At 38.0% G+C, this 23,839-nt stretch overlaps 1 protein-coding gene across 1 annotated transcript in view; it reads left to right on the top strand.

The window, feature by feature from the left end:
- LOC139755518 (metabotropic glycine receptor-like) overlaps window positions 1-15,559 on the top strand; it is a 494,688-nt gene extending 479,129 nt beyond the window's left edge. Inside the window, exons 10-13 of the mRNA XM_071673905.1 lie at window positions 4,729-4,887; window positions 5,527-5,652; window positions 8,842-8,865; window positions 13,922-15,559. Of these exons, the coding sequence (XP_071530006.1) occupies window positions 4,729-4,887; window positions 5,527-5,652; window positions 8,842-8,865; window positions 13,922-14,104 (492 nt within the window). The 3' untranslated portion in view covers window positions 14,105-15,559. The remainder of the gene's footprint in view (window positions 1-4,728; window positions 4,888-5,526; window positions 5,653-8,841; window positions 8,866-13,921) is intronic.
- Window positions 15,560-23,839: the final 8,280 nt, after the last annotated feature.

The raw sequence follows: 23,839 nt of genomic DNA, 5'->3' as shown, positions 1-23,839 counted from the left end.
CTCCCCTGGATGTTCTGATATTTTGTGAGAATGCTGAAGTGAAGTTGTGAAGTACCAGTCATTAGATAAGCAGTAATATGGTTGCATAATAGGAAAAAAATCGCAAGACCAGGAATTTAAAGATTAATGAGCTTTTACCCCTTTGGATTCTTAGTCAGTTTGATGATCTGGTGTGATATTTTGATTGATATGAAAAAAAGGAAAGTTATGCAAAATTCCAAGAAGCAGCTCAATATGATCCTGATATACACTGAACATGTTTCATTTTTAAGAAGTTTAAATAAACTGATTCTCTATCTGCTGTTATTACCGTCAAAGACGTTGTGTAGCTTATGGATACTGAATCCAGATTCCAATGTAAGTACGTAGTGGAGAAAGAGAGCATTTAACCATAAAACATATGATTTGCCAGTTACTGGTGAAGATCATTCATTCAAAGCTGATTATTAACAGGGTATCTTTAGCTGAGGAACACCTTGATATTTTTTTAAAGTAGATAAACTCCTGAAACTAGACAAATAGTAGCACAATTTAAGTGTTGCAGACAGCCAGAATTGAATTATAGATAGTGCAGATCTCTTTTTATAGCAGATATCAAGCTTTCTTCCCAGAGTAGCCATGGTTCTAGAGGTTTTGAATTTCATACAGAAAACCATTTGCTGGATGTATATCATAACATATTTGATTCCCACAGTAACATGTGGAAAGCACTGTTTGTGAAAGCTCAACCTAGTATAAATCATATTTGGAGGCCTAAGAGCACTTATTTAATCCTTAATAAGAACCTGATCCAACTGGGGTTTCTGAGGGTATTTTTAGGTGCCTGATGCCAGTAGATATTCATTATTAGGCCATAGTTCTCTAGTGTAGGAGGCAGAAATTCTGTGCAGCAAAGGCAACTGACAAAATGGACTCAGCATCATCAGAGAGTCTCTCACAGCTGAGTTCTAACAACAGTTTGTTAAAGTACTGTTTGTGCAGTTGTTTTTGATAGAGTCCAAATTTTTCCATGCATTCTTCACTCTAGTTAATTGTATTGTAGTGCAGGTGACACAATTGTTCCATGGAACACACATTTGATTTTCATGTTAAAGGGTCCAGTCAAAGACAAAAGTCCTCATTGATGCCAGTCCCTAATTGATATAGGAATAGGTTTAAAGAGATAAGAGATTTTAAGTAAGAGGCTTGGAAGAAGTGGAAAACCTACTTTTTTTAAAAGCTATTAGGAAAGATGAGGTAGTTTCAAACTTTATGGTGTTAGGTAGAAGGACAGACATCACATCAGCCCACCCTTGAATTGCCAAAGTCTACACAGTAATCATGTGATCCAGTAGCACATAACACATTACATGAAGTAGTTAATTGTTTAGGCTCACAAGCAGCATGTTTATTGGCACAGAAACCAGGGTAATATCTAAGAAGATTGTAAAAGAATTAACATTGGGGCATTAGGCAAGTGGATGACCCTTTAAGGTAACGATGGAAAAGAGTTTATTATTTGGACTTTTGGGATTGACTGTATCCAATAAATGTGTAAAACTAGAACCTCCTCAGAGATGGGAGAAGCGGTCCATACAAGGATGAGCAATCTTCTGTATAATCAGATAAGCTGCTCAGATGAGAAGAATTTATGGCATCTAAATATGACTTGTTTCTTAGAGATAAACTTGGCTATCTGAATAATGTGGGATTTCCAGAAGAGATTAGATATTACAGTCATCCCAAATATGTTTATTGCACTGAGCAGTGGAATTACTAGATCATCAAAGGAGATGGGAAAGTTTTGAGGTGCTTTAAAAAAAAGGTAAGGGTAGAAATTGGGTTTCAGAGGCTTTAAACTTAATCATGTTGTGACTAGAACATTCTGTCCAAATCTTAGTTTATGGAGGTACTTTTTTATCACAAGGACAAACATCAAGCAAGAAAAGATGGATCAATTTTGAAAGAAGTGGAGGAATTCAGTGCACAGCCATCAGCATATGAGTTTGCTTAGTTGCAGGAAAAAGTATGTCATGGATGAGTAAGAGAAAGATTATAGGAACACTTATTAATAAGTGGGAGAGATTGATGCTTCCATAGATGACTAGATTATGGTCATCCAATTCACTTTGAAATAAGCATATATCTTGATTTATTATATACATGTATAAAAGAAAATGGCAGGAGATCAAGAGAAAGGTGCAAGAGGTGAAAAAGAGGGGAAATGAGAGCTGGGGTAAGAATCATTAAATTTTAGGGAGAATAAAAAGATGTTTTGGAAGGAGGTAAATAAAGTGCGCATGACAAGAGAATAAATGGGAACATCAGTGAAAGGGGCAATTGGAGAGGTGATAACAAGTAGTGATGAAGTGAGAAGGAGATGGAGTGAATATTTTGAAGGCTTGTTGAATATGTTTGATGATAGAGTGGCAGATATAGGGTGTTTTGGTCGGGGTTGTGTGCTAAGTGAGAGGGTCAAGGAGAATAGTTTGGTGAACAGAGAAGAGGTAGTGAAAGCTTTGCGAAAGATGAAAGCCGGCAAGGCAGCAGGTTTGGATAGTATTGCAATGGAATTTATTAGAAAAGGGGGTGGCCATGTTATTGATTGGTTGGTAAGAATATTCATTGTATGTGAAGTGTCTTCATGGTGAAGTGTGTGAGGATTGGTGGAATGCATGCATACTGTCATTGTACATAGACAAAGGGGATAAAGGTGAGTGTTCAAATTACAGTGGCAGAAGTTTGTTGAGTATTCCTGGGAAATTATATGGGAGGGTATTGATTGAGAGGGTAAAGGCATGTACAGAGCATCAGATTGGGGAAGAGCAGTGTGGTTTCAAAAGTGGTAGAGGATGTTTGGATCAGGTATTTGCTTTGAAGAATGTATGCGAGAAATATTTAGAAAAACAGATGGATTTGTATGTAGCATTTATGGATCTGGAGAAGGCATATGATAGGGTGGACAGAGATGCTTTTTGAAAGGTTTTGAGAGTATATGGTGTGGGAGGTAAGCTGCTAGAAGCAGTGGAAACTTTTTACCGAGGATGTAAGGCATGTGTACGAGTAGGAAGAGAGGAAAGCGATTGGTTCCCATTGAATGTCAGTTTGCGGCAGGGGTGTGTGATGTCTCCATGGTTGTTTGATTTGTTTATGGATGGGGTGGTTAGGGAGGAGAATGCAAGATTTTGGAGAGAGGGGCAAGTATGCAGTCTGTTCTGGATGAGAGGGCTAGGGAAGTGAGTCAGATATTGTTTGCTGATGATACAGCGCTGGTGGCTGGTTTGGTTAAGAAACTGCAGAAGCTGGTGACTGAGTTTGGGAAAGTGTGTGAAAGCAGAAAGTTTGAGAGTAAATGTGAATAAGAGCAAGGTTATTAGGTTCAGTAGAGTTTAGGGACAAGTTAATTGGGAGGTAAATTTGAATGGAGAAAAAATGGAAGTGAAGTGTTTTAGATATCTGGGAATAGACTTAGCAGCAGATGGAACCATGGAAGTGAAAGTGAGTCACAGGGTGGGGGAGGGAGCGAAGGTTCTTGGAGCATTGAAGAATGTGTGGAAGGCAAGAACGTTATCTCAGAGAGTAAAAATGGGTATGTTTGAAGGAACAGTGGTTCCAACAATGTTATATGGTTGCAAGGCGTGGGCTATAGATAGGGTTGTGCGGAGGAGAGTGGATGTGCTGGAAATGAAATGTTTGAGGACAGTATATGGTGTGAGGTGGTTTGATCAAGTAAGTAATGAAAGGGTAAGAGAGATGTGTGGTAATAATTAGAGTGTGGTTGAGAGAGCAGAAGAGGGTGTGTTGAAATGGTTTGGACACATGGAGAGAATGAGTGAGGAAAGATTGACAAAGAAGGTATATGTATCAGAGGTGGAGGGAAGAAGTGGGAAACCAAATTGGAGGTGGAAGGATGGAGCGAAGAATACTTTGAGCGATCAGGGCCTGAACATACAGGAGGGTGAAAGGCGTGCAAGGAATAGAGTGAATTGGAATGATGTGGTATACCAGGGTCGATGGGCTGTCAGTGGATTGAACCAGGGCATGTGAAACACTTGGAGTAAACCGTGGAAAGGTCTGCTGGGCCTGGATGTGGAAAGGGAACTGTGGTTTCGGTGCATTATACATGACAGCTAGAGACTGAGTATGAACAAATGTGGCCTTTTTTTTGTCTGTTCCTGGCACTGCCTTGCTGGGAGAATGCTATTTCATGTGTGGCGGGGTGACGATGGGAATAGATGAAAAGGCAACAAGTATGGATACGTACATGTGTACATATGTATGTGTCTGTGTATGTATATGTATGTATACATTGAAATGTATATGTGTGTGTGGGCATTTATGTATATAAATGTGTATGTGGGTGGGTTGGGCCATTCTTCATCTGCTTCCTTGCACTACCTCTCTAACGCGGAGATAGAGGTTAATGATAATAAAAATATTAATAAGTACTTGCCTTTCCTACTTTAACAGGTGAGGTAGTATTAGGAATTGTACCTTCAAAGAAAGATTGTGGCTCAGCTTCTTCTGTTTCTACTTTTATAGGAGGGAAGGATTTCCAAGCCCCCACTCCACTCCCATTTGACATGTAGGAGATATGTGGGTAGTATTCTTAATCTTATTTTCCCAAAGATAATATCCTAGATTAGCGGGTAGTAACTGAATTTTAGTAACGTTAATTTCAATTATTTCTCTTCAGTGATTACATCCCATTATATTGATACTTGATCTGAGTGTGGATATTGGCTACAGCTGTGGTGTGCTGGCAGTGGTGGGGGTCGTGACCTGCCCAGGAGGACATACTCCACCACAGAAGGTGTGCAAGAGCCACGCATCTTTGACGCTCTCACCAATGGTGACCTTGAAGCCTCAGATATCAACCTCAGTCAAATGGATCCTGAGGAGATCAGGGTAAGTACAATGCGAAATGAGTTATGGGTCAGCTGTTAAGAGACACTGTGAGTTAAGTGCTTTTGACAATTCTAATTAGTGGTTACTTTCTTTCACCTGGCAGTAATTATTCCCTTTTTAATTTATCACTTTACAGCAAAAACTTGATCTTTACATAAGATGTAAATGGTATGTCTCAGTAAGTAAAGATCTGCATATGATTGTGGAGTTAGAACACTGTATGTTTAGTTAAATGCTGCAAATCTATAGGAATTTAGGGAAGCAGGGACAAGTAAGTAATGAATAGTAGGAATAGCTCAAAATATTTGTTAGATTCATCATGAGAAATATATAGGGATCAGCGATAGGTAATCATATAGGGCAAACTGGAGCCCTGTGAGTAGCTTAAGCATCTTGGTTTGTATCTTTATTTTGATATCTTGCCCAAACAGATGTATCAAAGAAACAGTGTTTCTTACATTCACAGTGAATGATATCTAGAACACCTAGGTTACTGATACCTCATATGTATCAGACAATTTAAACATTTCTTGAACTTGTCTCTTAATGAACTGAATACTGTAATTTCCTTTTCAGTGTATTTTTGATATGCATTAATCATTATGCTCTTTTCTACATTGTTTCCATTCATGACTTCAGGCTGAACTTAGGCGAGTGTACACACAGCTCGAGGTACTTCGCACCAAGACCATGAGAAAGGACAATCCCCACATCTCCAAGAGACGTGGAGGTCGTAAGGCAACTCACAGGAGGTTCTCCTTACAAGTAAGTCAAAATTTTCTCAAAGGTCTATTTATGTTGATCAACTATGGTTAAGTATTCTACATATTTCATAGATGGTGAAACCCATACCAAGGTAAATCACAAACAGGCCCACATAGTGAAATAGCTTGCAAGAACTTTAGAAGAGAGGTTCTAGTAACATTTTCTTGCATGTACCTTTAGGTTTCATATTTAGTTAGTGCTTTGAATATATTTTAGTTGATATTTAGGTCCAATCCACTCCTACCATCTATAGAGTGCAAGTCACAGTAAGTTCTCTTTATATTATCATATTTTTATTCAGTATCACACATGCTTATTGTTGATATGTTATACAGGGGGCGATGTGCTGTCAGTGGACTGAACCAGGGCATGTGAAGCAGCCAGGAGAAACCATAGAAAAGTCTGTGGGGCCCTATTGTGGATAGGGGGCTTTGGTTTTGGTGCATTACATATGACATTTAGAGAATGAATGTGATTGAATAAGGTCTTTCTTTGTATGTTTCTGGTGATACCTCACTAATGTTGGAAACAGTGAAGAAGAATGAAAGATGAAAGACGAGTATGTTTGTTGTATAATCATGGCACTGGACAGTTCCTATAGACTGATTGAAGCCTCAGAATTATATTTACCATACCAGATTAAGAACTTGTTAAACATAATTTTTTTTTATAAAATTTGCATTAGAAATAATTGTAATTCCTTAGAATACAAAGAAAAATTACAGTTTCAGGATATCAGATATTTCTTTACAGTTTTCGGTCATATATTCCAGTGACCCAAAGGAATTCTTGGAAAAAACAGAATTGTATAGGAAGGTTAAATTTTGCTCTAACAAGAAAAGACTTCAGGAATAGAAAGCCATTTGATAAGACCATTACTGCTTACACTTGACATGAGGGTCAACCAAATTCAGACCTGAAGAACTCAATATTATAGTCCTAGCTAGTAGAGCTGATTGTCTATACTAGGTAGAGCTTAAAGGACAAAGGCTTGATGAAGGAAACAGATAATTGAATACTTGGAGTAGAGGTTAGTTGTTCTCCTATTCTTACAGTGCATCTGTATTCCACTTCTGATATACATCATTATGAACAGATTAGGACCATAGAATATGCTGGGAGCTGTCTGTGTGTCTTTTATTTATGTTTAAGACCTCACAGAACTCTTGATTATTACATGTTCCCAGAATGACATCCACCAACATCAAGCTTAGGGGCAGAAATAGTTAACAGTGAACTAATAAATAACATTTTGATACATGGGTAATGAAATTCAACCAAGCAACTGTAAAATAATGAGAATGGGATGAAGTGAAAGAAGGCGTCAATATTGTTATGAAGTAGCTGGATAAAAAGCTTTATGATTCTGTCGCCAGAATGGCTCTCAGGTATATGGATCAGAAAATATTTAGCAAGCTGTTCATATCCTACATAAGGTCAAAACTAAAGTATGCTTCTCAGGTTTGGTCACAAACTAACAAAGCATGTAGAGCTAATAAAGAAAGTTCAAATGAGGGCAACAAAGATAATATGTGAGATAATACCAGAATTTAGAGAACAATTTACAGGGAAAGGCTAAAGGCTTTAAATTTGCCTACTTTGGAAGAGAGAAGAGCGAGGAGTAACCTGATCTCAACCATCAGGTTTTTAAAACCTTGATGATGTGAACAATGAACATTTCTTTGAGAGATGTAAAGATAGAGAAGCCACAGGACGTAGCTTGAAATTAAGCTTGGAACTTTTTAGAGGATGTAAAGAAGTAATTTTATAGTATAAGAGTGGTGGATGAATGGAACAGAATGTCTGAAAATGTGGTTAATGCAAAGAGCATCCATAAATTTAAGAAATTGTATGATGGTAAAAAAATATCCAAGAGATGGGGCCCCACAAGTACAAAACTCCCTTCCTATACAGTACAAATAGATAATTACAAATAGATGATTACACCTACCTGTACACACACCAACCAAGTCAGCAAAAATATTCTGCTATGCTCCCTTGGGCTGACAAATTACGAATAATTATGAAGAAAATAATTAGGAAATACTTCAGACTCATAACTCTTTCAAAGCTTAATTATGGGATTTAATTGCCCCAAAACAACATTTTGATGGTAAAATCTTATTGAGCATGAAAAATACAACCTATAATGAGACTTAGGCAGGGTATTTTTTGGCTTTTTTTTTCAAAATTGGATGCCATTAGTAGCTATATGATTGTATTAATGGCCATAGGCACCAATGATGACATTGAAAGACTAGAGCCTGTTAGGAGGCAGCACCCAGCAGCCTGAGTCAATGTAACAACACTTGCGAGAGTGATTATACTATTGTCTTTGAGTTGAATTTATTGCAGCTCTTCAGGATGCATTGCTAGTTATTTTTTCTGGTATTATACATTGTGAACTCTCTCATAGTCAGCTTGTAGAAGAACTGCTTAATGAGTAGAACAGTTATAGTGTTGGCTCAGAATCCCATATTCATGAACAAAATTTAAGTCTTTTCTGTGATGCTGTTTCCATTAGCAAGATATCTGTAAAATTAAAATGCAAGTGTCAGTTCTACAGCACATCATAGGTAAACACTTAGAAATGAACATTATGAAGTATCTTCTACTCGCACACATTATAGGAGTAGTTTGTTAAACATAGACATAAATATGAGTGAAAATGAGAGTACTACCATCTGGCATTTAAGATTTACTTGATTGCCACCATTTGGCTCTCTAGATTTACGTGGCATTAAATCCTGGAAGTTGTGTTCCAGACTGGGGTACAGAGCAGTGAAGATACCCTGAGACTTATGCTCCATTTTTTCATGAAAAAGAACTTGCATATATACATGTATGTCAGAAGATGAGGGCAAAAAAAATTTGATAGTTCTGTACAGTCCTTTAAAATGTGTCCAGCTTCCTCTACTTTGCTAATGTCTGGCATGATACTGTGCATGCTAATGTAGCATAGTGATCATTAAGTAAGTATACAGTTTTCTTCTTTACAAATTTTCCATTTAATTATAATGTCCATAAAACTGAGAAACACCCGTACTGTAATGAAATGTTGTGCAATTCTTAAATTGAAAAAATATTGTATTGAATATCTTAGGGATATTAATAATGTTTGTCATCATAATAGTTCTATTGCCAGCATCATTTTGGATTAGTCTAATGAACAAAAACCTTGTTTTACAGAGTCGCAAGGGAAGTCGAGAAAAGGTACTTATTCTAATACTTTAGTATACATCCCATAAACTATTATGCATGCAGACATACAGTGCCCACCATTGAAATTGGCAAGAGGGAGCTGAAGCACAGTCAATAAGATAAACATGAAATAAAAGAATAAAAACTGTGTCTTCACAAACAAATAGTAATTTTTAGTTTCCCTTTTTGTCTTTATACAATGCTTGAAATGACCAGGAACTGAATGAGCATGGTTATGAGAGTCCATCCTTGTCCACACTTCACGAATTCTGCCTCCAGCTTAGGTGGCGAAAAAGTATCTATGTTACGTGATTTTAATTTCATTAGCACCCACAAGTTTTTTGTTTGATTTAGATCCAGTAAATTCCCAGGCTAATCACTGGAGAACACCAATGCACAGTCCTTAAGCCAATCAGTGACCAGTTTGGCAGTATAGCAGGGAGCCCCATCCTACATGAACCCTTCAGCCTTGCACTTTTTGAATGAATCTGTAGGATGGTCACACAGTAGCTCAAGTTAACAATGTCTGTTCACATTTTCAATCTTTGGCATTACTACAAAGTCCCAGCACCATTATAACTGAAACACTCCCATTCTATAAGTGAAGTTTGGAACTTTACAGTTCTTGCAGTTTACTTGGGGTCAAATAGATCACAGCCTGGTCACCTGTACACACACCTGCCACAGCCACTTGTCACAGAAAGGGTAGACTCATCACTCCTGAGGACACTTACAGACTTAGTCATATCTCACATTACATATTTCTTGCTGAAATTTACTTTTTTCTTCTGGGAGTTATGAGTGATTTGGGACCCAGACTACAGCTCAAGTACTTAAGTTCCTTGTGTAAGCAGCGCTGCTATGTCCTTACCTATATATCACTGAGCAGTTTACAGTTTTTTCTTTTAATAATTCATTTTAACTCAAGCATGGATCTGCATCCATTCAATGTTTAAAAACATTCAGAGTATGTGTAGAGGTTTTTCTGGCCTTCCCAGGGCATTTCACATGGGTCATTGTAGCGGTGCCACCCCGATCATTAAATTTCTTCACCCGTCATTGTAATGATCTCAAGCTCACCAATAACGTTAGAAATTATCTTAAATGGCTTATTTCCCATGTAAATTGCGACATTAGAAGCTAATTTGTACTTGTAAGGTGAGTATCTCCAACCATAGTAGATGGTAGAGGTACAAGAAGGGAAAAACAACAAAAATCCAAGGCATAACTGGGGAGCGCAATAAAGAATCCCCCCCACCCCACCCCACACACACACACACACAACAGTTAAGCTGCTACTGAGACAGGCTTATGTAGTTGCCACTCCTTGCTGGAGGACACGAACTTCACTGGTGGACGACAACACTATTTAATGTTGGGTAAAGTGAGTTGCATCAATATAATTGCTGTGGGTCCACTCATGCTACTTCTTTGGTGGGCACTGTATACTTCAGCGTGCATCCCATAAACTGTAATGCATGTATTGCTGTTATTTTTCATCACTTTATCAAAAACCTTATACTTTGTAAGCAGTAGTCAATTAACCTTGGTGACGATTGGAAATTACTCTGTTGAAGGGGATTGTCTTTCTCCAGTGGATTGTTCTTAACTGTCTACATACACACTGCAGACCCATTTAGCAAAGTGCCATGCATTTTCATTCTCCACAGTGCCACTCAGAGAATGATGTTTCCTTTTTTTTATTCTATGTCATTTTCCCATGTATTAGTCTTTCTATTTTCCTCAGTTTTTACTTTGCAGTAAGATTATACTTGAAAAAGTAATACCTGTTTCTTTTTTTATTATTATAGGGCAATGAGATGGCCACTGCTTCACTTTTGAAGTAGATAAAGCAATACTTTAGTAACCTTGAATAGTTGGAGATATGGAGTAGGTCACTGAGTGAAGTGCTTGGTAATACTTACATGTGTTCCATCCTCCTCTGATGACAAGAAAATAAGTGTTGAAGTATGAGATTTGTTTTTGACCAAACATAAAATTGAAAGCCTGGAAAGTCAGACTTACTAACAGAATAGTTATCTTCTTGCCAACTGAGCATTCTCTAGTCTTGAAGTGACTCTTATCTGCCATATTTAGCACTTTTGGACTGGCTGACCATCATTCAGCCCTACCCCACCAAGTAGCAATATTCTGTAGCTACAGGTCATAAGCTTTTAGGGTCTTCATTTAAGCATACTCGTATGGGATACAAACGAATTGACAGCAAGAGTCGATGGCTAAGTAACTTGATGTCTTCATAGCTATATTTTGTCTTATTACAGGAAGCATTTCTCATACTTGAGAACTGATTTCCTTGCTTTTAAGAAAATACAGAAAAAATAGAAGCCACAAACCATTCTTCATAGGGAAGGTGACCACATGTTTATGCTGCAGATCAGACACTGTCTAAAATTTTAGAGAATGTCATAAAAGTATATAGACTTTTGTCCACACACCTCTTTGTTTATCAGAAACAGGAAAGCCCTTCGGAAATGTATATGTCAATTTCAAATGACTAATTGAAAAGAATTCTTAAAACAGTATATTTCGTCACCTAATACTTGCGTTCTTGGAAATGGGGTAATTCTTGCATTGTATTGATGTTCCCATCATACACAAATTTTATCATCATGCTCATCAAATTTAATATATCCTTCAAGATGATCAGCATATTAAATGCAAAGGCTCTGTAATTAGTAATCAGTTAGCAGTTGATAATGAATACTTATTAGAGGGGCTTCATCACATAATTCACTTGCAGTCTTTTGGCAGGCCTGTAACATTCTTACAATACTTATAAACAACCCCCCATGACAGTTAGAATGAAAATTAATTGCTGTAAAACAAAACTGCTGAAAATATCACAGTCTCATAAAGTGTTATTTAACTTACTGTTTTCCATCTCTACAAAATATCTAGAACATTCAACTTTTTAATTTTGCCTGAAAAAATAAGGTTTGGCACAAATGAAAACAAAGAATTTTCTCAAATAAGGCATTCTGTCTCTGCAGTTATGCAAAAGCTCAAAGGATAGACTTCAAATCATTCATTTTTCTTCAAGGAACTTTCAGTGTATGTAAAAATGTAAATATTAAAAGGCACATCCTTAACAGACCAAATGAGATTAAAGACATTTGTTAATTAAAGATGAATGTCAAAGGGATAAATAGAGTAACTGAGTTTGCTAGTATGGGAAGCAATCACTTAATGCAAAAAGTAAATTTAGAAATCGTAAATCCTACAATATTCATGACCTTCAATTTTATTGCTTGCCCATTGAAAGAGAGTTGCCTGTTGCCACATCAAATTTCTGAGCATGATATTCTCCATTAAATTGAAATACAGTCTTTTATACCAATTTTATTAATTCAGTAAACACAGAATTTGAAACAGGTAAATCAGTCTTATCTAAGCCATCAACCTGATTTACCTGTTTCATATTTTATGTTTATTGAATTGATAAAATTGTTTAAAATACTTTGTATTTCAATTTAATGGAGAATATTATGCTCAGAAATTTGGTATGGTGATGGGTAACCCTCTTTCACCAGTATTAAGTAATCTTTACATGGAATTCTTTGAAACAAAATTATTAAGGGGTATCTTACCCTCATTGGCAATTTGGTTTTGTTATGTAGATAATGTTCTTTGTGTTTGTCCAAGAAATGAAAATTTACAAACATTTCTCCCTTTACTTAAAAATTTAGTACCTTCTGTCAGCTTTACTGTGGACATTGAAAATTACTGTATGTTACCATTTTTAGATTGCATGATCTATAGGGATAGAAACATGTATAAGTTTAGCATATACAGAATACCCACTAATGTTTGTTCATATATTCATTATTACTCAGCTCAGCATGGCCGAGTTAAATTATCATTATTCCAGTCAGTATCCCTTAGGGTATTATTGACGATGAGTTTGAGAAAATATATTCTACTGGGTCCAAGTTAAAGTATCCTAGATCTTTCATTGATGAATCTTTAAGTTGGCAAAGAAATCATGTTCATGTATGCTTAATTTTTACTATATTGTTGAAGAATCAAGAGGATGATCAGAGGGGAAACGTCACTCAGATAGGAAATATAATCATGGTAACTTCGTAGAGCTGATTGAGTTCTTTGAGAGTATGAACTATAAAAGGGGATTCAATAGCCAGAGTGTAGATCAGAGCTTTAGACTGTTTTGTGAAATCTTCAGTGAAAGAGTCAGAGCTTGGGTACCATTGGATGCACATAGAAGAGGAAGGTAGAAAAAGACAGACAAGGCAAAACAAAGATAGTGAAAAAGTGAAAGATCTTAAGAGATGTACTGTGGAGGAGATATAGATGACACAGTAGCCAGCCAGCCAACACTTGAAAGATTTGAGATAACAAGAGACAAGTGCTACAAGATAAGGAGGGAGGCATAGAGAAACTAGAAAATAAATGTGGACAAGGCAAAATACAATCCAAAACTTTTCCATAGATAAATCTGGAGCATATTATCAGTTATAGAGCAGCTGTTCAGGCTTAGGGATGATGAGAATATTTATGAGGACGTAATTGATATATAAAAGTGCTTTCACATTAAAGGCCACTGTCACCTTGAAATTAAAAACCTGGGGTATGAAAGAAGTTTTAGAATATAATTGATAATGACAGAACTATGCTATTAAAACAATTTGATTCACTGGAGACTCATGTCCTATTGAACTATATGACAGTAATGTATGATAATTTGATTGTTGAAAATGAAAAATGTTCTCCGTTGCACCATGGATACAAAACCTGAAGCAGGAATGGCCCTTTGAGATTGCCTTTTTAAAGTGTAGCTTTCAGATACTGATGTAAGATTTTTCCATTATTTCCCTCTCATTCCTTTTTGAGATGTAGGTACGTTCATGTATGCACTCCACAGGGATATGCATGTCAGGGATACCCGTGTGTAATTAATCAAATTTGAATAGGCTTATTAAGCTGGTTAACCTTCTTTAAATTTTTCATATCAGTCTTAATCCATACCATGAATTATAATAAAAAGAATGATATTTTGTTTCCAGTATCTAACAGTGTTATTTTACTTCAGTCCTTTCATCGTCACCATCAACGTCCTCTGCCAAACACACTGGAGAGCTGTGAGGGTGACATAAGCAAGACCCCTGAGGAGTCTGTTTGTTCCATTGAGGGCCCATCTGTTGTGTCAGTGTATGCTGATGGCCCCTCAGATATAGGCACTCCGTCAATCCTTCACAGATCATATAAATTATGAAAATGTTGTCCAAGGATTCCTGTTATATTATTCCTTAGTGTAGATGAGGCCAAACAAGCAAAAATTGAAATTCTTTTTTTCCAACTGCTTACTAATATGAATATGATTAAAGTACAGGAGACTGGACTACTTTTGTATAGTTTTAGGAAAAATTCAAAGATCGTCCAATTCTGTACAACAGTGTAGTGTGTATACATCAAATGACATGAGTGAGCATAACACAGGTAGAAAGTGTATATTAGACTTGTAGTCATCCTGTTATATATTTAAGAAATTCACAGAATCTGTTTTAGAGTAAATTTAAACATATTTGGTAAAATGAAAATATGATACTTTAGACTGTCAGATTTAATGCCACATCTGAAGTTAAAACTTCAACAGTTCCATATTACAGTATTTCAATTTGTCTTGGCAAAAGGTGCATCTGGGCCACATTTTCATAGATTATATTTGATAAACTGTGTTAGCCATAGTTAAAACATGGTTGTTACATTTCATCTATCCTGATTGATATTTCTATGTACCATTCATTTCCATCTTTGCATTATGTTTGTAACGAACATCAAACAAATCTGTTTTGTTAAGTGTTGTCTCTCCATTGGAAATACCTTGATAGTTATTCAGTTTTAGAATAATCAGAATATCATTTCGTAAGCAGAATATGTCTGCAGAGGTAAGTGTTGTATTAACGACTCCATACAGAATGTATTTGGATAATGTTTGGATAGATTTTTTTTTATCATCTATAAACAAATCAGAAAATATAAAGTTCCATCTCACAAATTTACTAGCTGACTTACAAACCTCATTAATCTATATAGCCACAAGATTGATTTTATTATTCAATTCTTGAGATGACAAGTGTTCACCAGTTGCAAAGGGCACTGTCAAGTTATGCTTTTGACAAAGTTCAGTCTGTCCTGAAATACCATTCCATATATTGGGAAGACAGCATACATGAGGTTTTTCTCTAATTTTCATGACTAATATTTCTAGATAATATAAGATGTAATACTGAATCTTGTAAAATGTCATTTTATGCAGCTGTTGGAGGGTTTTCCCAAAGAACGAGGTAACACTTGAAATTTCTGTTTCACATTTGTGGACCAATACATATCCAAAATTGAAAGGAACATAAGAAGAAACATATCTTTATGCTCAGAATAAATCAGATTTTGTCTTTATTGCTTAATATGAGTGTTTTCTAAGGAAGCACCCACATAGACTCCGCTAGCCGAATTTTGTATACTGTATTTAATCTTTGGGGAAATTTCAGTGAGTCAGAACTTAGGGAAAATCCTTTGTTGTGTATCATGACATTCATATGATTTGTAACTTTTGGGCACCAGATACAGTATAGCCCTCTTGTTTGGTCTCTTATCAGTTAAGTGGTTGTTAATTCCATCAGTTGTACATGTTGACTGTTTCCAATGCATATGAAGTGTGAGAGTTTCACAGTTTCATGTTATTAGTTTCCTTACACATATGCAAATTATGTGCTAGAAATGCCATTTTGTTGGCAAATGAATGTTAGTGATAGGATGAGGTCCCATTAGAATTTTTTAATTTATGACACTGAATGATTTTCCCAGAGGAACTTTCTTATACTGCACTGGTCAGATATTATATAAGTTTTTGCACCTGTTATATGTCACATCTTTCCCATGTACTTGGGGTTTAAACATGGGTCATAAATACATATTGCAGTTCAGTAGAAAGTATAAGGACTGTAGATGGATAGGGGTCACAAGATAGGGTTAGGGATATTTCAGAGGAAGAAGTTGGAAGAATGAGTGAGAACTGGATGCAATGGAAGCATTTTGTGTATGGATGTTCAATGTATGGAGACTTTAGTCTCCACTGAAGAATCATCATCAGTGTGTAAAAGTGAAAAATTAAGAATCACTATTGTAAATGTGAAGGTCATGTTTCACTTCAAGACACTGAGAGATCTTACAGAGGCAATGATGAATACCTAGATAGAGGATTAAATACATACTATTCCACATTATTTTATTATTGCATTGTACTTAAATTGTGGATATATGAATATGTCTGTGTACACATTATTCATTGCAAGTAAATAGCATGGTATTAGAGTGAATAAATGCAGTAGATCATTAGGATTTTAGCATACAGCTGAGTACTGCAACATGGGAAAATTTTCCCTTTATGTTATTCGTTTGATTTTAGGAACTAGATTTTTGATGGGGCTACTTCCGGTCACAGAGGTTCATTGACAACTTAAATGGCATGTCAGACCAGCAAAGTACACATTTTTTTTTCTTTTACTGTAAATGTATTACTGTAGATGAACTAAAAACTTCATATGAAAAATGTGACCTTCATCTTCAGTGTCACTGCTGACAGCATTTGCTGTTGATGAATTTTTATTAAAGTCTTATCTTTGCATTATTGATAATGAGGTGTACCAACTGTTCTTAATCTGTTATTCAAGGGCTTTGGTTAAGTACTTTCACTCCCTCCTTCTTCAGAATAGTATTTAGAGTATTATATTTCAATGTACAAAGCTTATTACCAGCAAATCTACATTTTTCGGATCAAGAATAGGCATTACTTTTAACCGATTGAAGGCAGGAGATGTTTTTTTACATCTGTGTAAGGTGGCGCATTTCAGGAATAATAAAGTATCAAGGAATAAGCCAATACATACATAAATAGATAAAATTGGGTGAAAAACGAAAGGAAGAGGTATTACTTATGTGATACTGTGTCATAGCTGGCTGTGGGAAGAGGGGAGGAGTAGCACGGGAGGACCTAGGGTGGGCATCTTGTCAGGCATACCTGGGACGAGGCTAGGGGACCCTGCGATCACTTTTCTTTAACACTGAATTTATCGTTTATGCATTTATTTACAACTGCTATGTACATCTATTTACAACTATTCACTTATTGATTTAGTAGTTCTTGAGTGTGTGATAGTCCCAGAAGCAGGGCACACATATACTAGTGCTACTGCGGATGGGCGAGCGAAGGTAGCTGTTCCCAGGAATGGGTAAACAGAGATCATGATAGTAGATGACAGTGATGCCATATCGCTAAAAGCAATTACAACGCAAAGTAGCCCAACATTATGTAATGTTGGCTGCCTTCTACCGTACAAACGTTAGGTAACCGCCCACAGCCGAGGGTTAATGATTTATCAAAATCCAATGAATTCTTGGGTTTTGAATTTGATTCACCTTTTTCTCCTCCAGTCCAAGGGTTGGCTTCTATGCTGTGCACACCATATGACAGTGCTGCAGGGATCTCATTGCAACCCTTCCTGTCTGAGCATGGGCACATAATCTTACTTCATGACAAAAAAAGAGAGAGAGGAATAAGTGATAGGAAAACATAGATGGGAAATTTGGGAGGGGAGAGTAAAGAAAAGATTGCTCATAGGGCTCCTATTGCAAGAATAAGGCTTTGTCAAATATTCAAAGCCCAATTTCTTTTTTCATGGGATTGTCTTATAAGCAAAAAATTAGAGGATGGACCTGTAAAGGAAGGAAGGTTTATTCTCTATGCACTGTAGTCATTTTGGTGCTGTAGCTGAGGAAAGAATATTAAACATCTCCTTTTCTAGGCCTCCCAATGCCAAGTACTGTGTGACTAGGAAGTTTGAGCTTGTATATCTTAGAGATGAAAGTCTGGGCTGAGTTGTAGAGACCTGTGTGCTGTAGACCCCTGTGCCTTATTTCTGCCAAGGAAAGATTCCCAAGGTAAGCCACGTCAGTTCCATATATTTTATATATAAAGTTTATTACTTATTTGTACTGTGCTGGGAGAGAGTTTTGCACTGGTAGGGCCACATCTCTTGACCTTTCTCTATCATCATGTAACCTTTCAAATTTAGTATACTATCATCATTCATAATTTCATCACCTGAGTCAATCTTCTGTCCTGATTTTTTTTTTAAGCTGAGGCAGCACAGGCAACTGAGTACTTTAATCTGTTTCCTTGCGCTACCTCGCTAACGCAGGAGACAGCGACAAAGTATAATGAATGGGTGATTTGAATGCAAAGGTGAGTAATGTGGCAGTTGAGGGAATAATTGATGTACATGGGGTGTTCAGTGTTGTAAATGGAAAAGGTGAAGAGCGTGTAGATTTATGTGCTGAAAAAGGACTGGTGATTGGGAATACCTGGTTTAAAAAGAGAGATATACATAAGTATACGTATGTAAGTAGGTGAGATGGCCAGAAAGCGTTATTGGATTATGTGTTAATTGATAGGAATGCGAAAGAAAGACTTTTGGATGTTAATGTGCTGAGAGGTGCAGCTGGAGGGATGTCTGATCATTTTCTTGTGGAGGTGAAGGTGAAGATTTGTAGAGGTTTTCAAAAAAGAAGAGAGAATGTTGGGGTGAAGAGAGTGTTGAGAGTAAGTGAGCTTGGGAAGGAGACTTGTGTGTGGAAGTACCAGGAGAGACTGAGTACAGAATGGAAAAAGGTGAGAACAAAGGACATAAGGGGAGTGGGGGAGGAATGGGATGTATTTAGGGAAGCAGTGATGGCTTGCGCAAAAGATGCTTGTGGCATAAGAAGTGTGGGAGGTGGGCAGATTAGAAAGGGTAGTGAGTGGTGGTATGAAGAAGTAAGATTGTTAGTGAAAGAGAAGAGAGAGGCATTTGGACAATTTTTGCAGGGAAATAATGCAAATGACTGGGAGATGTATAAAAGAAAGAGGCAGGAGGTCAAGAGAAAGGTGCAAGAGGTGAAAAAGAGGGCAAATGAGAGTTGGGGTGAGAGAGTATCATTAATTTTTAGGGAGAATAAAAACATCTTTTGGAAGGAGGTAAATAAAGTGCATAAGACAAGGGAATCAACGGAAACTTCAGTGAAGGGGGCTAATAGGGAGATGATAACAAGTAGTGGTGATGTGAGAAGGAGATGGAGTGAGTATTTTGAAGGTTTGTTGAATGTGTTTGATGATAGAGTGGCATATATAGGATGTTTTGGTCGAGGTGGTGTGCAAAGTGAGAGGGTTTGGGAAAATGATTTGGTAAATAGAGAAGAGGTAGTAAAAGCTTTGTGGAAGATGAAAGCCGGCAAGGCAGCGGGTTTGGATGGTATTGCAGTGGAATTTATGAAAAAAGGGGGTGACTGTATTGTTGACTGGTTGGTAAGGTTATTTAATGTATGTATGACTCATGGTGAGGTGCCTGAGGATTGGCAGAATGCTTGCATAGTGCCATTGCGCAAAGGCAAAGGGGAACAAAGGTGAGTGCTCAAATTACAGAGGTATAAGTTTGTTGAGTATTCCTGGGAAATTTTATGGGAGGGTATTGATTGAGAGGGTGAAGGCATGTACAGAGCATCAGACTGAGGAAGAGCAGTGTGGTTTCAGAAGTGGTAGAGGATGTGTGGATCAGGTGTTTGCTTTGAAGAATGTATGTGAGAAATACCTAGAAAAGCAAATGGATTTGTATGTAGCATTTATGGATCTGCAGAAGGCATATGATAAGAATTGATAGAGATGCTGTGTGGGAGGCGAGTTGTCAGAAGCAGTGAAAAGTTTTTATCGAGGATGTAAGGCATATGTACGTGTAGGAAGAGAGGAAAGTGATTGGTTCTCAAGGTGAATGTAGGTTTGCGGCAGGGGTGTGTGATGTCTCCATGGTTGTTTAATTTGTTTATGGATGGGGTTGTTAGGGAGGTGAATGCAAGAGATTTGGAGGGAGGGGCAAGTATGCAGTCTGTTGTGGATGAGAGAGCTTGGGAAGTGAGTCAGTTGTTGTTCGCTGATGATACAGTGCTGGTGGCTGATTCATGTGAGAAACTGCAGAAGCTGGTGACTGAGTTTGGTAAAGTGTGTGAAAGAAGAAAGCTGAGAGTAAATGTGAATAAGAGCAAGGTTATTAGGTACAGTAGGGTTGAGGGCCAAGTCAATTGGGAGGTAGGTTTGAATGGAAAAAAACTGGAGGAAGTGAAGTGTTTTAGATATCTGGGAGTGGATTTGGCAGCGTATGGAACCATGGAAACAGAAGTGAGTCATAGGGTGCAGGAGGGGGCAGAAGTTCTGGGAGCGTTGAAAAAATGTGTGGAAGTTGAGAACATTATCTCGGAAAGCAAAAATGGGTATGTTTGAAGGAATAGTGGTTCCAACAATGTTGTATGGTTGCGAGGCGTGGGCTATAGATAGAGCTGTGCAGAGGAGGGTGGATGTGATGGAAATGAGATGTTTGAGGACAATATGTGGTGTGAGGTGGTTTGATCGAGTAAGTAATAATAGGGTAAGAGAGATGTGTGGTAATAAAAAGAGTGTGGTTGAGAGGCCAGAAGAGGATGTTTTGAAATGGTTTGGTCACATGGAGAAAATGAGTGAGGAAAGATTGATTAAGAGGATATATGTGTCAGAGGTGGAGGGAACGAGGAGAAGTGGGAGACCAGATTAGAGGTGGAAGGATGGAGTGAAAAAGATTTTGAGTTATCAGGGCCTGAACATGCAGGAGGGTGAGGGGCGTGCTGGGAATGGAGTGAATTGGAACGATGTGGTATACCGGGGCCGATGTGCTGTCAATGGATTGAACCATGGCATGTGAAGTGTCTGGGGTAAACCATGGAAAGTTCTGTGGGGCCTGGATATGGAAAGGAAGCCGTGGTTTCGGTGTATTATTACATGATAGCTAGAGACTGAGTGTGAACGAATGTGGCCTTTGTTGTCTTTTCCTAGCGCTACCTCGCGCACATGAAGGGGGAGGGGGTTGTTATTTCATGTGTGGTGGGGTGGCTATGGGAATGAATAAAGGCAGACAGTATGAATTATGTACATGTGTATATATGTATATGTCTTGTGTGTGTATGTATATGTATACGTTGAGATGTATAGGTATGTATATTTGCGTGTGTGGACGTGTATGTATATACATGTGTATGTGGGTGGGTTGGGCCATTCTTTCGTCTGTTTCCTTGCACTACCTCGCTAACGCAGGAGACAGCGACAAAGCAAAATGAATGAATAAATATATATATATATATATATATATATATATATATATATATATATATATATATATATATATATATATATATTCTAGCTATTCTATTTTGCTTTGTCGCTGTCTACCGCGTTAGTGAGGTAGCACAAGGAAACAGACGAAAGAATGGCCCAACCCACCCACATACACATGTATATACATACACGTCCACACACGCAAATATACATACCTATACATCTCAATGTACACATATATACACACACACACAGACATATGCATATATACACATGTACATAATTCATACTGTCTACCTTTATTTATTCCCACCGCCACCTCGCCACACATGGAATAATAACCCCCTCCCCCCTCATGTGTGCGAGGTAGCACTAGGAAAAGACAACAAAGGCCCCATTCGTTCACACTCAGTCCCTAGCTGTCATGTAATAATGCACCGAAACCACAGCTCCCTTACCACATCCAGGCTCCACACAACTTTCCATGGTTTAACCCAGACACTTCACATGCCCTGGTTCAATCCATTGACAGCACGTCGACCCCGGTATACCACATTGTTCCAATTCACTCTATTCCTTGCACGCTTTTCACCCTCCTGCATGTTCAGGCCCCGATCACTCAAAATCTTTTTCACTCCATCCTTCCACCGCCAATTTGGTCTCCCACTTCTCATTCCCTCCACCTCTGACACATATATCCTCTTGGTGAATCTTTCCTCGCTCATTCGCTCGATGTGACCAAACCATTTCAAAACACCCTCTTCTGCTATCTCAACCATACTCTATTTATTTTCACACATCTCTCTTACCCTTACATTACTCACTCGATCAAACCACCTCACACCACATATTGTCCTCAAACATCTCATTTCCAGCACATCCACCCTCCTGTGCACAACTCTATCCATAGCCCACGCCTCGCAACCATACAACATTGTTGGAACCACTATTCCTTCAAACATACCCATTTTTGCTTTCCGAGATAATCTTCTCGACTTCCAAACATTCCTCAAGGCTCCCAGAATTTTCGCCCCCTCCCCCACCCTATGGTTCACTTCCACTTCCATGGTTCCATCCACTGCTAGATCCACTCCCAGATATCTAAAACACTTTACTTCCTCCAGTTTTTCTCCATTCACACTTACCTCCCAATTGACTTGACCCTCAACCCTACTGTACCTAATAACCTTGCTCTTATTCACATTTACTCTTAACTTTCTTCTTTCACACACTTTACCAAACTCAGTCACCAGCTTCTGCAGTTTCTCACATGAATCAGCCACCAGCGCTGTATCATCAGCGAACAACAACTGACTCACCTCCCAAGCTCTCTCATCCACAACAGACCGCCCCTCTTTCCAAAACTCTTGCATTCACTTCCCTAACTCCATCCATAAACAAATTAAACAACCATGGAGACATCACACACCCCTGCCGCAAACCTACATTCACTGAGAACCATTCACTTTCCTCTCTTCCTACACGTACACATGCCTTACATCCTCAATAAAAACTTTTCACTGCTTCTAACAACTTGCCTCCCACACCATATATTCTTAATACCTTCCACAGAGCATCTCTATCAACTCTATCATATGCCTTCTCCAGATCCATAAATGCTACATAGAAATCCATTTGCTTTTCTAAGTATTTCTTACATACATTCTTCAAAGCAAACACCTGATCCACACATCCTCTACCACTTCTGAAACCACACTGCTCTTCCCCAATCTGATGCTCTGTACATGCCTTCACCCTCTCAATCAATACCCTCCCATATAATTTACCAGGAATACTCAACAAACTTATACTTCTGTAATTTGAGCACTCACTCTTATCCCCTTTGCCTTTGCACAATAGCACTATGCAAGCATTCCGCCAATCCTCAGGTACCTCACCATGAATCATACATACATTAAATAGCCTTACCAGCCAGTCAACAATACAGTCACCCCCTTTTTTCATAAATTCCATTGCAATACCATCCAATCCTGCTGCCTTGCCGGCTTTCATCTTCCGCAACGCTTTTACTACCTCTTCTCTGTTTACCAAATCATTTTCCCTAACTCTCTCACTTTGCACACCACCTCGACCAAAACACCCTATATCTGCCACTCTATCATCAAACACATTCAACAGACCTTCAAAATACTCACTCCATCTCCTTCTCACATCACCACTACTTGTTATCACCTCCCCATTAGCCCCCTTCACTGAAGTTCCCATTTGCTCCCTTGTCTTATGCACTTTATTTACCTCCTTCCAAAACATCTTTTTATTCTCCCTAAAATTTAATGATACTCTCTCACCCCAACTCTCATTTGCCCTCTTTTTCACCTCTTGCACCTTTCTATTAACCTCCTGCCTCTTTCTTTTATACATCTCCCACTCATTTGCAATTTTTCCCTGCAAAAATTGTCCAAATGCCTCTCTCTTCTCTTTCACTAACAATCTTACTTCTTCATCCCACCACTCACTACCCTTTCCAACCAACCCACCTCCCACGCTTCTCATGCCACAAGCATCTTTTGTGCAAGCCATCACTGCTTCTCTAAATACATCCCATTCCTCCCCCACTCCTCTTACCTCCTTTGTTCTCACCTTTTTCCATTCTGTACTCAGTCTCTCCTGGTACTTCCTCACACAAGTCTCCTTCCCAAGCTCACTTACTGTCACCACTCTCTTTGCCCCAACATTCTCCCTTCTTTTCTGAAAACCCCTACAAATATTGAAGAATGTATGTGAGAAATACTTAGAAAAGCAAATGGATTTGTATGT

This window comes from Panulirus ornatus, chromosome 19 (genome assembly GCF_036320965.1).
Source record: "Panulirus ornatus isolate Po-2019 chromosome 19, ASM3632096v1, whole genome shotgun sequence".
Classification (NCBI taxonomy): domain Eukaryota; kingdom Metazoa; phylum Arthropoda; class Malacostraca; order Decapoda; family Palinuridae; genus Panulirus; species Panulirus ornatus.
The sequence above is the reverse complement of the archived record's forward strand: the minus strand, read 5'-3'. Positions and strand labels throughout refer to the sequence as shown.